The 17,266-nt window shown below is 31.8% G+C and overlaps 4 protein-coding genes across 4 annotated transcripts; 2 read left to right on the top strand and 2 right to left on the bottom strand.

Moving 5' to 3' along the window:
• Positions 1 to 41: 41 nt before the first annotated feature.
• On the top strand, positions 42 to 401 carry HELRODRAFT_168950 (hypothetical protein; the record flags this gene model as incomplete). Its single annotated transcript, XM_009014792.1, has 1 exon — positions 42 to 401. The coding sequence occupies one exon, from the start codon at positions 42 to 44 to the stop codon at positions 399 to 401; it is 360 nt and encodes a 119-aa protein (XP_009013040.1).
• A 1,229-nt stretch (positions 402 to 1,630) lies between these two features.
• HELRODRAFT_168949 (hypothetical protein) lies at positions 1,631 to 4,908 on the top strand (the record flags this gene model as incomplete). The annotated part of the gene is made up of 7 exons (XM_009014791.1): positions 1,631 to 1,780; positions 2,374 to 2,507; positions 2,590 to 2,662; positions 2,755 to 2,949; positions 3,241 to 3,422; positions 4,216 to 4,351; positions 4,789 to 4,908. The coding sequence occupies 7 exons, from the start codon at positions 1,631 to 1,633 to the stop codon at positions 4,906 to 4,908; spliced, it is 990 nt and encodes a 329-aa protein (XP_009013039.1).
• A 2,981-nt stretch (positions 4,909 to 7,889) lies between these two features.
• On the bottom strand, positions 7,890 to 8,936 carry HELRODRAFT_74048 (hypothetical protein; the record flags this gene model as incomplete). Its single annotated transcript, XM_009014790.1, has 1 exon — positions 7,890 to 8,936. One exon carries the CDS (start codon positions 8,934 to 8,936, stop codon positions 7,890 to 7,892), a length of 1,047 nt encoding a protein of 348 aa, XP_009013038.1.
• Positions 8,937 to 13,662: 4,726 nt separating this feature from the next.
• On the bottom strand, positions 13,663 to 14,592 carry HELRODRAFT_133157 (hypothetical protein; the record flags this gene model as incomplete). The annotated part of the gene is made up of 1 exon (XM_009014789.1): positions 13,663 to 14,592. A coding segment is annotated over one exon (930 nt), but the record flags the coding sequence as incomplete, so codon positions are not given.
• Between the last annotated feature and the right edge of the window lie 2,674 nt (positions 14,593 to 17,266).

Below are 17,266 nucleotides of genomic sequence, written 5' to 3'. Positions count from 1 at the left end.
GAGTTGAAAAGCATCTAGAAAAAATAGGGGAAATAAAAATAATGCGAGAAATAGAGGCAGAAGTGGCACCTTGGGCTAGGAAAACACCTGAAATAGACCTCTCAATAAACGAAATCGACAAAAACCCAAATTTATGCAAAATCATATACCATGAAATAATAGACAAAAGCCCCAAAAGCATAGCAATATATACAGATGGATCAAAAATGGGAAATTCTACATCATCAGCAGTTGTCATCCCCACCACAAAGGAAACATTATTCCAACATCTACCAACCTATGCATCAATATTTACAGCGGAGTTAACAGCATTAAAAATGGCCCTCAATTATACCATAAATAAGACCAACAAAGAATACATGATTTTTGCTGACTCGCTATCCAGTTTGATGGCAATATAAAATCATAAAGCCAACAACCCACTAATAACACAAATTCAAAACTCTATATGACACATATGACAATAAATAACAACTAGATAAAATTTGTGTGGATATCGAGCCACATAGGAATAGAAGGGAATGAAAAGGCCGATAAAGCTGCAAATCTGGCTCATCGCCTCCCTATCTCAAACATACCAATACCATACTCTGATATCAAGGTGATAATCAACCAATACATGGCATCGATGTGGCAACAAGAATGGAGTAAAAGCAAAAGCTTTCTAAGGAAATCAACGCCAAAAATTGAACTTAAGGGATCAAAGATAATAACCGTTGAAAGGCGATTCCAGACAGCGATAAAGAGAATCAAAATTGGCCACACTAGATTGACACATACATGGATCCTTGAAAAAAAGACTCCCCCAAGGTGCGAAATATGTGGAACACAGCTCACAATTTTCCATATTATCATAGAGTGCAAAAAATACAACCAACCCAGATCAGAATTCAATATACCAGCAAATATGCAGGAAATTTTTTTAAATCGGGATAATATAAATAATTTAATAGGGTATATTATAAAAATTGAACAAATTAACAAAATTTAAATTTAACAATATTAAACCGAAAGAATGAATGAGGGAAAGAATGAAGAAATGAAAGAAGATACAGGCGTGAAGATAGCCAGAATGTGCTGAAACGCCGTTAAAAACGCATCTCAACAACAACAACATTATTTAGTAATTATTACGAGTTCATTTAAACGTACAACTGGAAAACTGTCACCAATACGCGTTTTGAAGCTTTTAAACCATGTTGTAGTTTTTGAGCTAAGGTAAATTTGAAGTCATGGCGCATATATAAATAAAACTCAATTAAACTTTATCATTCACACAACTAGTTTTTATTTAATAAAAACTTTATCATTTACACAACAAATTGTTATTTATCGATCACCTCACTAAGTCATCCTCTAGTCTATTAATTAGCGTTTTTATGCCATTACTTCATTTTATTGTCAATTTATTTATTTTTTATTTTTTTTATTATTATTCTTTATTTTATTTTTCATGTTTAAACCATGGATATATATCCATGGTTACCGGTATTTTAAGTACTTTTTTTATTACATATCTATGGTTGTCTCATTTAAATTTACTTTTCAAAAATTGGAGAAGGAAATTCGAAGATTGCCCTGATCAAAATTAATAATTTTAATAGCTGTAAATCATTTTCTATTTTACAAAATGGCTCATAGAACGATAAATTTTTTAAATAGAATTTCTTTCATGAAGTTACACAATTCGTCGTCGTCTGGCGTACTTCTGGCAGTGTACATGCCTCCTAACATTGACATTTATGAAAATTTTCAGGCTGGTTTTTATCTTTTTAGTTGGGTTGTTTTATCAATTATTTATTAATTTATTATATATATATATATATTAAAATTGATTGTATACATACATAATTAGGTTATCCTTAACTTTTAACTTTATAAACTTTACTTGTTTTAATTTTAATTTAAATGTTTTAATAATCAATATACCATTTGATAGTAACCATTACTATAAAGATAAACAAACAAACTATATAATATATAAGGCATATAAGTTAAGTTGAGACATAGTTTTTGATTTAAATTACTAAGCACAGAAGCACTAGCAATTGCAATACACTATACTATACAGTATACAGGAACATACTTATACTAATTATAACTTTACACATTCTGCTACTAAATACAATTAAATTACACTCCAATCCCACAATTGTGTGCCATGATGATAAATCTTTTTAAATTAACTTTTTTTAACTCAACTGAAATCTTAAATATAAATGCAAAACCAATGTAAACTGAAAATATATGTTCTTTGAAATTACCAATTAATTCATTGCATGTGTATAAACTTTAATTTACTCTTGTTTTTCTCTTTATACTATAAAAATGTTTAACAATATTCTATAAAAATATTTAACTTAATAATTCTAGGACTTGGTTAGTGAAGAAGATGGGTCATTCGATTCAGTGAAGAGTTGTTCATTGTCATTTGTTCCTTCTGAAATCATTTTCAACTTTTGTTGGAGCGATGAAACTAACTTAAAGTCTTTCCCCAAACTTCTCAAGTATATATATACAATTGAGATTTATTAATTTCTCAAGTTAATATTTCAGTAACTAATTTTCATTCTGTTTTTATCCTGACAGATTTTACGCAGTCGATGAATGTAATGTCATCTGGGTTTACACTTTTGATACGAAAAGGAAATCAGACAGAAATGTTGGATGCACTACTATTTATATTTCCATTAAATCATCATAAATATCCACTAAAAATCTACTCTAAAAATCAAATCATGAAAAATTTTCAAGATCGTCGGCCATCACAGCTCCTTCATAAATGCCCTAGTGGAGCAGCCCGAATCTGGTTTGTACCTGGCCAGTGTGGGCGATGATAATAGATGTTGCCTATGGACTGCCAATGAAAAAAACATCAAGGACAATGTTGTCTTCCATCTGACATCTCCAGGTATCAATGTTCTATGGAACCCTAAGGAGCCTAACAAGGTGCGTTTAATTTTTCTGTCAATGAAAACAGTACATATATAAAAGCTTTGTTCTTTTACCTATGTTTCTCAATTATAAAGTGGATGGTTCAGTGGCTAATTACACACACACACACACACACACACACACACACACACACACACACACACACACACACACATGCAAACACACACATGCAAACACACACACAACACACACGCAACACACTTTTACACATGCACACGCATACACGTACGTACACACTTGCACACACTTGAAACCATCATAACTTTCATGATATTTGTACTGCAGTTCATGGTGGCTGAGAAGAATGGTATGATCAGGTTTTACAGTGCAGAGAGTAAGAAGGCCTTATTCTCATTGGACAGCTGTCAGAACCTGCTCTCCACCTCCGATTGGTCCTCGTTCAATTCCCTCTACGTTGCTGCTATGGTCGAGTCAGATCTCACCGTTTTCGATACTTCAAAATCTAAGTTTGTTTTTGGTTTTTAAAATTTTTCTTAATTTTTTTTAAATTTTTGAATTTTTGGGTTCTTCAGTTGTTTAGTCATGTTATGTTTGTTGTGTTAAATTACTGAGTCTGAGATACATAGGGAGGGAACTGCAAATTGACATCTGTCATGCTATCAAATATTCATGGAAAAATTGAGATATTTTTTATTATTTGAAGTAAAACTGCTGAGAAGTAATTTGTTAGAAAATTGTGATGTCAAATTTGAAATAAAACTCATAAGTTTTGTTAAGAGCAAACAGACTCTAAAAATGACTGAAACTGAAAAAATGACTTAGCTAATATATCATAATAAAACTGCCATATCAGTCATTATATTTTTTCTATGGCGTTTCTTGCTAGTTTTTTAATGCTTCATGACACAACTAATTTACAACACCGAAAACGTTTTGTAAGTGGTAACCTAATACAGTCATTTTATTTTTAATTATTTATATTTGTATAGATTAATAATTAAAGTTTTTATCATCGATATAAATAGATTGTTTCACTGTTTTCTTGAAAATTTTTTATTTGTATTTCTTTTTGGTTTGTATAACTTGAATGTATGCTTATTTGAATTTTGAATTAGAAATCTTTTTGTCTTTCACTTCGATAGAATCTGTTTGTTTATTTTAATTTGTTGGCAAGAGGTTTACCCGGGCAGTTTCTTCTTACATATATAAATAGGTAATTAAGTAAATAAGTTATTTTTATGTGCACATAAACAAATAAACTACACACATACACACACGCACACAAACACACACACACAGCCGACCGATGTTGGTTGAAAAAGTGACAGATTCAGGTGCAGTGAGATTAGCCTGGTGTCCATCGGTTGATTACATCCTTACATTCGTTAGCAGGTCCAAGTACCAGCTAACAGTTCTTAATGTCAAATCAATGAAGGTTACATTCGTTTGTTCTTGTTTATAAGCGTCTTTTATCGCTTCAAAAATCTTTGTTTAGTTCATTTAAAATTTCCATGTTAGATAATGGTTACATATGTATAGGTGTGTACTACGTATGTATATGTGTTTACTACATACACATATGTGATCAAAATAAAAACGCGTTTAGTCGTTTATGTGAGTGTGCAGTGTATGTGATTTTGTTATTTAGAATGTTCTCAATATTTGTTTAGCTTTTATTTCACTGTTTGCTTATGCATAATGTCCACTAAGACACATCATATTTCTTCTATCTGTTCTCATTATCCAATCATAACATACAACGCTTTGTATTGATTTTTTTCTCATTTTCATGTAAGATACAAATATTTTTAATAATTATGATGATATAATTAATTAATTAATTATTCATTTCATTATTAATTAATTAATTAGATTCTCTTTACAATGGACCTGAAGTTGTACAGAGGATTTGAATGGCACACCTACCTACCGCATCTCTATGTGGCTGATGACATGAACATACATATCATCGATATATCTTCTAAAATATAGTCATAAGTGCACACATGCACACGTGTACACAACACACACGTACACGCAACACACACACACATACGTACACACGCATTTGTTAATAATTCACCCTCTCGATAACAATTTCTTATATTTAATTATTTACGTTGATTAATCAATAAATAAAATTAAGGTTGTTAAAAGTTGCAAGGTTTATACACTTGTTTGTAACGACATATATGGTCGGTATTGTAGGTGTGATTATGGATAACGTTTTCAATTCATCTTCTTATCCGGTTTCCATTTTTTTTCTCCCGATTACCATGTTATCTTTTTCAAATTCCCATTTTTGATGAACCTTCTCCATGCCCTTCTTTGCCCCCTTACGTTTGAAATTAACTTTTATCTTGTTGCTAATATTTTTGCGTTGTGAATAAAGAGGATTTGTAAAGCGTGAACTTTACGGGAAAGTTGAAGTTCATCGTAGAAATATATCCGAGAGTTAGAGTATATTTGAAGTTTTTGCATCTCCTATTTAACCTAAATCTCCATTCACGAATATTCACGAATCTCCATGTCCACCTCTAACAATAATTCTCTTGTTTTAATGGCTTAGAATCATCTATGATGAGTTATGGTAAACTATAAACATATAGTAAATTAATTTTAAACTATGATATGAAAAGGCCTTCAAAATCGGTTTGTGTTGAGGATTTCTGCGTCCTTTATGCAATTCAATCAAGTCTTCGATGGTTACTATGATCCTATTTCAATTAGGCGAACAAACTGACGGTTAAAAGTGTCAAAGTCATTTGATCACCAAGTTAAAATGCGTTAAATTGCTTTAAATTTAATTTTTGATCTAATTCATTTTTATTATTTGCTACCTTTCTATACCCACACCAACTGGTTGCTTTACGCTGCGCCTATTAAAAATATTGAAGCCTTAGAAATATGTACCTTTCGGTTTATTTTTTATTCGCTAATTTCCGCTAAAGATTCTTGTCTTATATTTACGTAAATGAAAGCGTATTTCTAGAAACGTGGGAGCACACACACACACACACACACACACACACACACACATATATATATATATATATATATATATATATACTACACACACCCAACATCCACACACACGCACATATACATACACGCATATATACATATGCACATGCAAACAACTCTAATATGTTAATCGATAAATGTGGGCATTTGTTTGAATGATAATTTCAGGTGAAATAAGATTTTTATTTGTCATAATTTTTCGTTATTAACGGTATAATATTTTTCACATTATTAAATTCACATTCGTTGTTTTATTTCTCACTTTAAAAATTCATAATATGATGAGAAATAGCAACACATTAATGGTCAACATTAAAATTAATTACACTACGATGATCTCGTATCTCGCCTAAACGAAGCATCTGTACAATGTTTATATACGTACTGGAAATGAACGTATTTGAAACAGACAATGAACATTTTAATAACTCAGTGATGCATCTGTGGCAATCAATCAACCATCCACTCATGCTCACGTACTCAGATTGACATTTGTTCATCGTAACAGCAGTTGAAAATAAATTACCTAAACACAGATTATTGCAGCCAAAAGATCGGCCTCATTGCCAGAATTTTGGGTAATATTTGTGAAATTTGTTCTCAGAGAGCATAATGAAAACAAAGCAATAAATCACAGTACAAAAAAAACAGTCTTCTTTTAGCCTAAACATTCTTTCGTTTGTGTAACCAAATATAAAAATATATATATATATATATATCTATATATTATATATATAGTATTTATTTAGAAGATGTGTGTGCGTGTATGTTTCTTGGAAATTCTTAACAAACGAACAACGGTTAATAAGTTCACATAAATAATCAACTGTATAATATGTGCATGTACATGCTTCAAAGAATTCTCGATCGGAAATGTTCGAATAGACATCACACGTATGTATGTTTGATATATACTCAATATATCTGTATATGTACGTAAGATACAAGACGTATCCACATATGTAGGTATGTATATAGGTATATATGTATACAGCTACATATGTATGTATGATACTATATGTTTACATACATGTGTGTGTATGATACATGATATACCTACATATGAATGTAAGATGCAGAGTTAAGCAATATTATGCATACATATGCGTGGTGTTGGTAACTGTGATGGAATACAACAAAAAAATTTGTTAAAACAAGCTATCGATACTAGGTCGTAAATAACGACACGTATTGGTGAAAATAAAAATAACAACAATACTGCAACACAAATATAAGCATTTATATAACTACATGAAAATATATACATCCATATATGGGGTTCAGTAGAAAATAAATTATTTTAAAGTGAAGTGTAGTTACATTGTTGGATGCAAGGGAACGAAGAGTAATTTAATTCCATGCATTAGATATTTGTATGTATACGCGCAGATAAAAATCTGTAGCATTATTAAACGTCAATTGAAAAACTCATTTTAAAAATTCAACAGATAGGACCGTAACAAAGCATAAAATTGGCATCATTTCACATCAAATATGCAACAATAAACTCACAACTTAAACGTTTGCGTGCTGTAGATACACGTTTAACAAGATTGATGGTGCGATACTTAACACGAACAATAGCACAAATTAATTTCATGCATTAGATATTTGTATGATTATAAGATGAGCCAATATGTTCTCTGGCGTTAATCATCCTTATAATACAACTCTGCCCAGTCAGAATTCTACTAACTAATTAATTAATGAGCAGAGGTAATTATCTCTCACAATTATAACAGCAATTATGTCGGGTCTTCGATCTCCGTTCACTGCTTTCATGCATTACAGTTAGTTATAAACAACACTTGAATGAAAATATAATACATTTAAATAATACTATTGAATATTAAAAAAAATTCAATTATGCAAAATTTTTTTATCCAACTTCTCGAGTTTTATCTCTGGTTTAGAGGTATAGTCATTCACCAAATGGTGCGAGACTCATTTCAAATTTGATGATTATTTTGGGCTGACATGGTGTTCATTCCCATCTCGCTGCATCTCCTCACTACCGTAATTCTTTTTGATTTGCAACATATGCCAAATAAGTAGTGGTTGAAGTATCTTTTGAAATCTGTGCTCACTATGTAGAGAGTCGGTGGGTTGATGCAGGAATTAAAAAACGAAAAAACAAACGAAACCAACTGCCAAGTCATTTTTGATGTGTGCAAGCTGAAGTTTGTGTAGTTGACAGCGAAGATATAGACGTAGCGTGGCGTCCAGCAGATGATGAAGAGGATGACAAGCACCAGAACGATCTTCGCGATTTTCTTTCGAGTTTTCAGATGCTTCTTCACAATAATTTTATCATTAAATTTCAAACTTGACCGCAGTACCTTGGACGGTGCGTGGTAGAGAGCCTGTGCTATCGCTACGTACATGAGGGTTATTATCGTGAGAGGTAGAAGGTAATAAGCCGTCAAATTGAACAAACGTCTTCCTAAAGCATAAGAGTCGTCAATGCTTTCCCCATATATCAATCCGTACAAGTGACAGATGGTGAATGTTTCGTAAACTAATATTCGACTCGTTATGATGTCGGGTAGTGCAAATGATACGGCTAGAATCCAAATTAAACACGTTGCAAAAATTGTTTTCCTCTTTGTTATCCAACTCAAAGTGGAAATTGGCCAAACAATGGCTACGAATCTGTCCCCGGCCAAGGCTGTTAGAGTGAAAATTGAGACCCCCTGTGATAGGTTGATGACGAATTCGTTTATGTGGCAGCAAAACGAGCCGAAGATCCACTGTTCATGAATGTAGAGAAGAGTTCGCAGTGGAAGACTGCATATGATGACCAAGAAATCTCCGATCGCCAAGCTGAGAAGCAGCAAGTTGGTCACTGACCTCATTGACGCGTTGGCCACGATGATGAAGATCAACAGCCCGTTGCCGACGAATCCGATGATGAAGATGAATCCCAAAATGTAGGGAGCTACCACGTCCGCCCACACGATGCTTTCTTCCACGTAAGAAACGGTTGTGCTGTTCATTTTGTGGTGTTAGACTTTCCAATGGTCAGCATGTTGTTTGTGATGAATTTATAGAAATACGTAATCAAAGCAATTTAATTTAAAACCAACAAAATATATTGACGTGGAATGTTTCGAGAGAAACCACACAACCTTCAGTTTATTATGCTTCTATCTACACTGGTTTGATGATTAAAATTAATATTTATTGGTACCAACCAACGATGTTACATTAACTATTACGTCAACTCGTGAAGCCCATCTTATAGCAACAGTAGCGTCCTTGGTGATCAACTTTGCTTTTATGAAGCCGTGTGGCCGCTGTATGTTATAATATTATGTATATATGTATAGTGTATTTATGTATAAATATGAACATATATATAATATATATATATATTATATATATATATATATATATATATATATATTATTGTATGAATGTTACCGAATGCTTGGCATTAATCAATTTAAAGTTTGTCTTTTCAATTTTCCTTACCAGAATTTTCTGGAAATTGATTAATACCAACTATTCGGTAGAATTCGTACAATACTGTATAAAATGTGGTCTCCTTCCAGCATTTATATATATGTGTGTATGTATGTACGTGTGTGTGTGTGAGTTTGTGTGTGTGTGTGTGTGTGTGCATGTGAATGTATGTTTGTGTTAACAACCTACTGTAAATAACTGTAATATTTTTGGAATTTTCATAGTTCGTTTCGCATCAAAAGGAGAAAAAGATGAAAATTGTTAAAAAAAAGTTTGATACTTGTACACATTTTCCATCAATAATTAAACGTCCTCCTAACCAGGTACACAAAATTCTGATGTTGCTATTTTTAAAATTTTTATTAAATTTATCTTAGAAATTGATATATACCTTTAGGCTGTTTGTCTGACTTGTCTCTAGGCTAATGGTTAACTTATAATTAACTACTTGTAAAAAGTTTAAAGACAACACAGCATGGATTCTAAAAAGATGTAAATCGACTGTTTAATGTTTGTGTATATATGTGCGTGTGCGTGTGTGCGTGCGTGTGTGTGCGTGCATGTGTGCGTGTGTCGAAAATGTTCAAATTATGCAACTGGTCTGATTTATCGTTACAGTTGCAGGTTTGGATGGGCTTGGATAGAAGTAGAAAGCATTACATTAACTGTTGGTTTTAAAGAACCGTATCAAATCAAATGTATCAAATGTATCAAGAGACATTTATATCTTATTATTATTTATGGTATAAAATTGATGAATATATCTGATGACAGATGATTTCATCCTATTGGTTGAGTATTGGTAATGGAGAAATGTTTATGGTATAAATTTATGGTATAAAATTGATGAATATATCTGATGACAGATGATTTCATCCTATTGGTTGAGTATTGGTAATGGAGAAATGTTTGACAGGCAGTGCAGTTCAACATGAAGAAAAAGAATGATTTATTGATAGTTTAATAATGTTAGAACATAGAGATTTTTATGTATTTAAAAAGCATACAAGTTTTGTACCATAGAATGAACAAGCAACTTCACTTTTACCGATTAGTCGATATTCTTGGGTTCGTATCGTATATCTTTTATCGAAATTTATTGTAAAGTCGTAAATCTACATAGAAACTAAATAAAAAAGAAACAAAAAATGTGAAATAAAAACTACATAGAAAGAACTTTTAAAGGTGTACAAGTTGTTAAAGAATGTTTAGAAACACATTTTTTATAGGTTCATTAGTTTTTTGCCGGGTTAGGTTGTATAGAATGACAATCTTCTTTTCTTTTTATAGAAGTTAGGGTAACGTTCGTAGCAGTTTGGGCATTGATGAAATTTCTAAATTAATTTTTAAATAAAAAAATTCTGAAATTCACATCTGTGAAGTTTTTCAATAAAGTTTTTAATAAATTTTTACTCGTTTTGAAGTTTAACGACATCAGCTCTGTTGAAGATGATTTGTACGAGCGTCGTTGACAGACAACATAAATATTTTCTTAATTTAATTTAATTTAAACCAATTAAATCGTTGAAATATTATTAATATTATATATATATATATATATATATATATATATATATATGCATATATTATATTTATTAATAGAATATATTGATATATCTTTGTATAAAACAGATGAATAAACAATCCTAAAGAGAAATATTTTTAAAAATAATTTTGATGTGGTACAATACGGGTTTTTTTTACATTTTTCTTTTTTCAAACAAATCTTTTAAAATTTTGTAACATTTTTCTGGATACCGTAGAGATTGTTCCATGAATTCCACTAAAAAATTTCTGCTATGACCAGTCCGTTTCATATCGTTAATTATAATATTATGGGGAAAATAAAAGTTTGTTATGTTTCGTTTCGTTACAAATTTAAAAAATGCATAGTAGATATAACATGTTGCAGAATAAATAAAGAAAATCATTTTCTTATCAAAATTAAAAGCTTGGTTATGAAAAATATGAAAACTAAACAAACTTCGATGAATTAAAATCTTATCAACCGGAAAATTGAAATTTTTAAAAATTAAGTTTCAAACAGGACAGAAAAAAATAAAAATAGCCACAGAGCTACGTTTAGAATTCTAATTTGATTTTTGTATTAATAAAAAAGTATTTGCAATTTTTTATATTAATTTCATTTAAATTACTGCCTGATAAGAAAAATCACAGGAAGAATGTTGTAGTTGTTGCCAAATGAGTGATTTTTAAAAATATTCTCTCATATTTATGCTACTTCAACGTACATTTACACGATATTATGTCAATCTATTCTTAATATGAACTTTAAGAATTAAGACTACAACATTTCGTATTTCTATTAATATATTAACAATTCATTAAAAGGGTGTTGTTTTTTGTGATAAATTAAAAAAATATATATGGAATAGATATTAAGCCATCTACAGACTTAGAAAAAAACAATGTGTTCGTCTGATATTGATGTTCATTTCACTGTGCATCTAATTAGTCCATTTTTTGTGTACCTCGAAAGTTGTCTGTTGCCTTCAAATGAAAAATAAAAGTGTGAATTCAAATGTTTAAAAATTTGCAAAAATTATATTAGGATAAATTTCTCAAAAATTGAAATTTTCTTAATTATAAACCATAATGTTTTGTTCAAAGCAGGGGTGGGCAAACTTTTTGCAGTAAGGGCCGCATTGAGATTTATTTTACCTTTGAAGAGCCGCATATGTACTTAAATAGAAAATTTTTATAGAAATATAAAAAATAAATTTATAGTTTGCCCATTCCTGGTTCAAAGCAATTCGAATTCAAAAGTAATTAAAATTTGTTTCCGACTGCAGCTTATTTACAATCTTGTTCATATTTTTGCGATGTTTGTTGAGGTCCAATGTGTGCTTTTCAAAGTTAAAATAAAAAGGAAATATTTCTAGAAGCTAGTACAAACGAAAATTTGCTCAAGTTGCTTGAAGGATAAGCAATAAATGGTTTATTTGTGTGCGTCGTGTGAAGCAGTCACCACTAAGCTGTCCAATATTGAATCTGCCTGGCTGACAGCCTCGCCATGTTCGTACATATTGTTGTCTACCGTACTAAAAAAAGTGTATTTTAGTGTGTATAATGAAGTTTCCAGATCATATTATATAATTATATTTTAACGTAAATTGTTTACTAAGATTTAAAAATTATTAATAAAATGAATAGACATTGCGAATTGTCGATAAATCTCTCGTTGTCACTATTCAACTGTCCTAAAAAGTTGCAAAGATGAGTCAAATTTGTTAAAGTTTAAAAATACTAAAAATAATTTTAATACATTTGGAAGTGAATTTATAAATTTTATTTGTTGAAAGTTAATTATTTTTTGGTAGAACGACACTTCAGAATATAAAATTCCAATACATAAATTTTTGTTTTTAATTTTGATACCTTAGTGCAGGGGGGCAAACTTTTTGTTGTGAGGGCCACATTGAGATCTATTTCACCATTAAAGGGCCGCCTGTGCACTCAAATAGCAAATATTTTTGACCCGGAGAAGAATTTTTGCAAGGTTTGTGTATGGCTGGCTTTTATTTTGGTCAGAAAGCCTGGCTGACGAACGACCGTTTTTTTTGGCGAACATGGCTTCGCGGGCCGCATAAAATAGCTTCTCGGCTCTAATTTGCCCACCCCTGCCTTAGTGGATTCATGCTCTTTAAAAATTAGTGTGAACTTTTTTGATAATAATTTTGCTATAAATGTTAACAACCAATCAAAAATTATTAAATTCAATAATCGAAAAAAATTTAAATAAAACTATATACAGTAATTTATAATAAATTAAGCATCATATTTTTAATCTAATCATATTTTATTGTCAAATTTTTAATAAACTAAATGTGAAACGTTATCTAGTATTTAGATCAAATTAAAGAGCTTTCGAGATAAACGTGATTCACAACATTGAAATATCTTACATTTTTGGGATTCATAACACATTGCATGCAAGTTACTTCGAAAGTGGAAACAAAATGCATAGCAATATATCGTTTCAGAAGTTTAATTTCACTTTATTGACAAACTATATTTAGATAATAAAATAAGTTTTAAAATAGTTAAATAGACAAAAATATAGCAGACGTTTAAACATAAAGAAGATGGAATTGTTTAAAAAAAATTTTTACAATTGAAAATTTAATTTTGACACATCTGAACGACGTCTCCGTGATTCAACTTGGTGTTGGTGTAAGCCAGTGAGACCAATCCGAAATCACTGGCCCTGTGGGTTGTTTCGTTTAGTTTGGGCTTACAACAGGCGCCACTGAAGTAGTAGTTGAAGTGTCGTTTGAAATCCGAACTCATCATGTAGAGGACGGGGGGGTTGATGCAGGAATTAACAAACGACAACAAAAAAGCCAACAGCTGGAATGATTTTCGACTCTCGTATGCAACGTTTAAGTAGTTGGTGGTGAAGATGAATATGTGACGAGGTGTCCAACAGATGACGAAACAGAGAACCAATATGATGACTATCTTGGCTATCCGCTTTCTTGCCACCAGATGCCTCTTAGTCAGGTTGCCGTCCAAACGAAGATTCGCAGCACCTGCTGGTGGCTTTCGCAGAGAAATCGCGATGGCGACGTACATTGAGGTGACCAGAGTTAAAGGAATGATGTAATAAACGAATAAGTTGACGATGCGCCTAACCAACGTGTACCTGTTGAACTCCGTTGAGCCGTACCGAAACACGTGGTAAGTGTTGCACCATGTTAAAGTTTTATTTGTAGAGGAGGTTGGATCGTAGAACGAGTGCACTTCAATTCCGCTCGTCATGATATCTGGAAACGCAAAAACAAACGCAAGTATCCAGATGGCAATTGTGATGACAACCGTCTTCTTCTTTGAGTCCCAGCCGAGAGATCGCATGGGTAGGACGATGGCTCGAAACCGATCGCCGGCCAGCGCTGTCAGCGTAAAAATTGAAACTCCCTGTGACAGTGTAATAATGAATTCCTGCAGGACACACATTGTGTTGCCGAACCTCCAATCATTGTAAATGTAGGCGACCGATCTGAGTGGTGGACTGACGCAGACGAGGAGGAAATCACCAATGGCCACACTGAGGAGGAAAATGTTTGGGAGGGTGAGCATGGTGGATTTACTCAAAATGATGAGTATTATCAATCCATTGCCGAGTATTCCGAAGAAGGAAATGGCCAGTAACATGAATGGTGCCATGTTTTCCACGAAGTTGCTCTCTTCCTCATCATCGTACGTTATGTTTTGTTGCCGGAGGTCTTCAATTGGAGAGTCTGTTGAGTTGTTTGAATTGATTATATCAAACACGGAGATGTTCATGTTCCGAGTGCTGTGTGTGTGTGTGCAATCCGTTTGTAACTCATCAATGGAAAACTAATTAGGGCAGGTCCATGTTGAGAGCAGTCGCTACAAATTTTTAATCAAAAATTTTATTTTTATAGTTGAATAATAAATTTATCAGCTATGTTACAGTTCAAAACCTATTCGAAATATTGTAACAGTTATCAAGTTTTTTTGTGATTTATTGAAAAACTGATGCAACCATTTAAACTTATTTAAAAATTTTCATTCTACTTTAATCTTCATTTAATCTTTAACTTGAAACTTCAAACACCGAATGTTTGAAATACATTGAAACATGTTGTTGTAGAAATGTTATATCAAGTTTTCTGCTTAGTATAAATAAATAAAGTTAGGATATATAAATGTATATAACACACACATTATATATGTATAAGTATAAATGTAAAAGTATATATATATATATATATATATATATATATATATATATATTGCATCTTTCCAAACGTGTTATATGTAGCATTTCTCATGTTTTTAGTAGTAAGTCATCCAAATGTTTACAGAGTTCATTCACATAGGCGAGCCAGAAAAGTTTGAAACATTCATCAAAAAAATTATTTTTGACTTTAAAACGTAGTTTAAATAGAATTTCATGATAAATGGTTACAAATTTCTTCCTAAAAACGTCAAAAATGGCAATAACCTCAAACTGAAACATTCACACAGTTAATTAGTTTAATTAGAACGAACAGCAATGAATCAGAAAGGTGCATGGGTGGAAAATGCACGAACCTGTTCCAGTAAGAAGAAACAGTGGACGATGAAGACGCGTTATATTATATATACAAACGTTGGCTGACTTTGTAAACATTTCAAGAAGGGAGTTTGTGTTCGTGTTTGCTCCAAGAAGATTGATGCGATACCGAAGAATAAAGGGAAAAAACATGAAGTGTCGATGATCAGATAGGCAGAAGATAATAACACGCATACACATAGACACGCGCTTATATAAGAAAGACAAAATGGTATGAGGAAGAAGAAAAAAGGGAAAGAAAGAATGAAAGAGAGAGAGAGAGAGAGAGAGAAAGAGTGCTAACATTTCAGAAGCACAAGCACACACACACATAGACATTCTTTTAAAAGTTAATTGGACTGAACAAGCGAACAAACATTTGCAGTCAGGCGGAAGGATTGATGATGCATTCGCCCATTTCCGCATGCTATTTTTTCTCAGTGGAAATAAAAACAAAGCAAAACATTGATTTAACAGGATTTCTTTTATAGAACAATGTAAAATAAAAACAAAAAACAAAAGACTTTCTGAACTAAAAGTTTATAAAAACAACACAATTAATTATTAATTAATTAATTAATTTAAAAATTGAAATCATTCAACATTGTGCGTACATATTAACGAAGCCAAGAAAATTATCAGAACAAAACAAGGACAGGAAACAATCAGTGAAACGGAATATTGGCCAGTCATGGTCCGCTGAAGAAGAAAAATTTAATTTCTTGAAATCAACTCCAAGTGTACAACAAGTTCAGTGTTTCAATCAAAAATGTACCTAAATGTTCTTAACTTGAAAAGACTGTACAGTGTACACGCATGAACGAGAATGTTACATGAAGACGAATTAATCCAAAAAATATCCAGATCCTCTTTGCAAAAATGTCAGTTTAAAAAATAAAAATGCTAGAATAAAATTTTTGTAAGGTAAAATAAAAAATAAAAAAAATAAAATGTAAAATAAAAAACAAGACAGCTGAACAATTGTTGAGAAATGACACAATGAATCATGCAGTTATTTAACCTTATCTTTCTGTCTCTAGGTTATCATGTGCTATTTATTGTGATATGAGTGAAATAATTTACTATAAATAAACAAATATGTACACGCACAGATCAGACACACACTACTCTCTCTCTCTCTCTCTTTCTCTCTCACAAAAAGGTATTCATTGGTTGGTTCATTGAAATGTTTTTTCATCAATCAATCTTTACAGAAGAAAACAAATAACTCAATCATGTGTGTCTGCTTCATTCAAGACATCCAGGAATTAGCTTAGAAGGATTTTTAAATAATAATGCTCAACAAACGTTGATTTAAAGTGCGTGTGTGTGTATTATTGTAGGCGTTCCTGTGAGTGTGTATGTGTGTATTCGTTAATGTGTGTGTGTAGTGTGTGTGTGTGTGTGTAATGTTTTTGTGTTGTGTGTGTGTTGTGTGTGTGAGTGGGTGAGTGAGAGAGTGTGAATGAATGAGTGAGTGAGTGAGTGAGTGAGTGAGTGAGTGAGTGAGTGAGTGAGTGAGTGAGTGAGTGTGAATGAGTGAATGAATGTACATGAACATATAAGTCGATTTAATCATATGCGATGAATACATCACTCAGATAAAAGTGTATACACATTTGCGTCTACTGTATCACGTCTTATCTGTCTTCTGCAGATTTCCAAACCAAATCGTGATCACGGCTCGTTGACATGTAACATGCATACATGAGAATTTGTGTTTGTGATGTTGATGTGTCTATAACATATGATTTAGCTGCCGTATTTAACTATGTTACA

Source organism: Helobdella robusta (genome assembly GCF_000326865.2).
Source record: "Helobdella robusta unplaced genomic scaffold HELROscaffold_14, whole genome shotgun sequence".
NCBI classification, from domain to species: domain Eukaryota; kingdom Metazoa; phylum Annelida; class Clitellata; order Rhynchobdellida; family Glossiphoniidae; genus Helobdella; species Helobdella robusta.
This window is presented reverse-complemented; position numbering and strand designations above follow the sequence as displayed.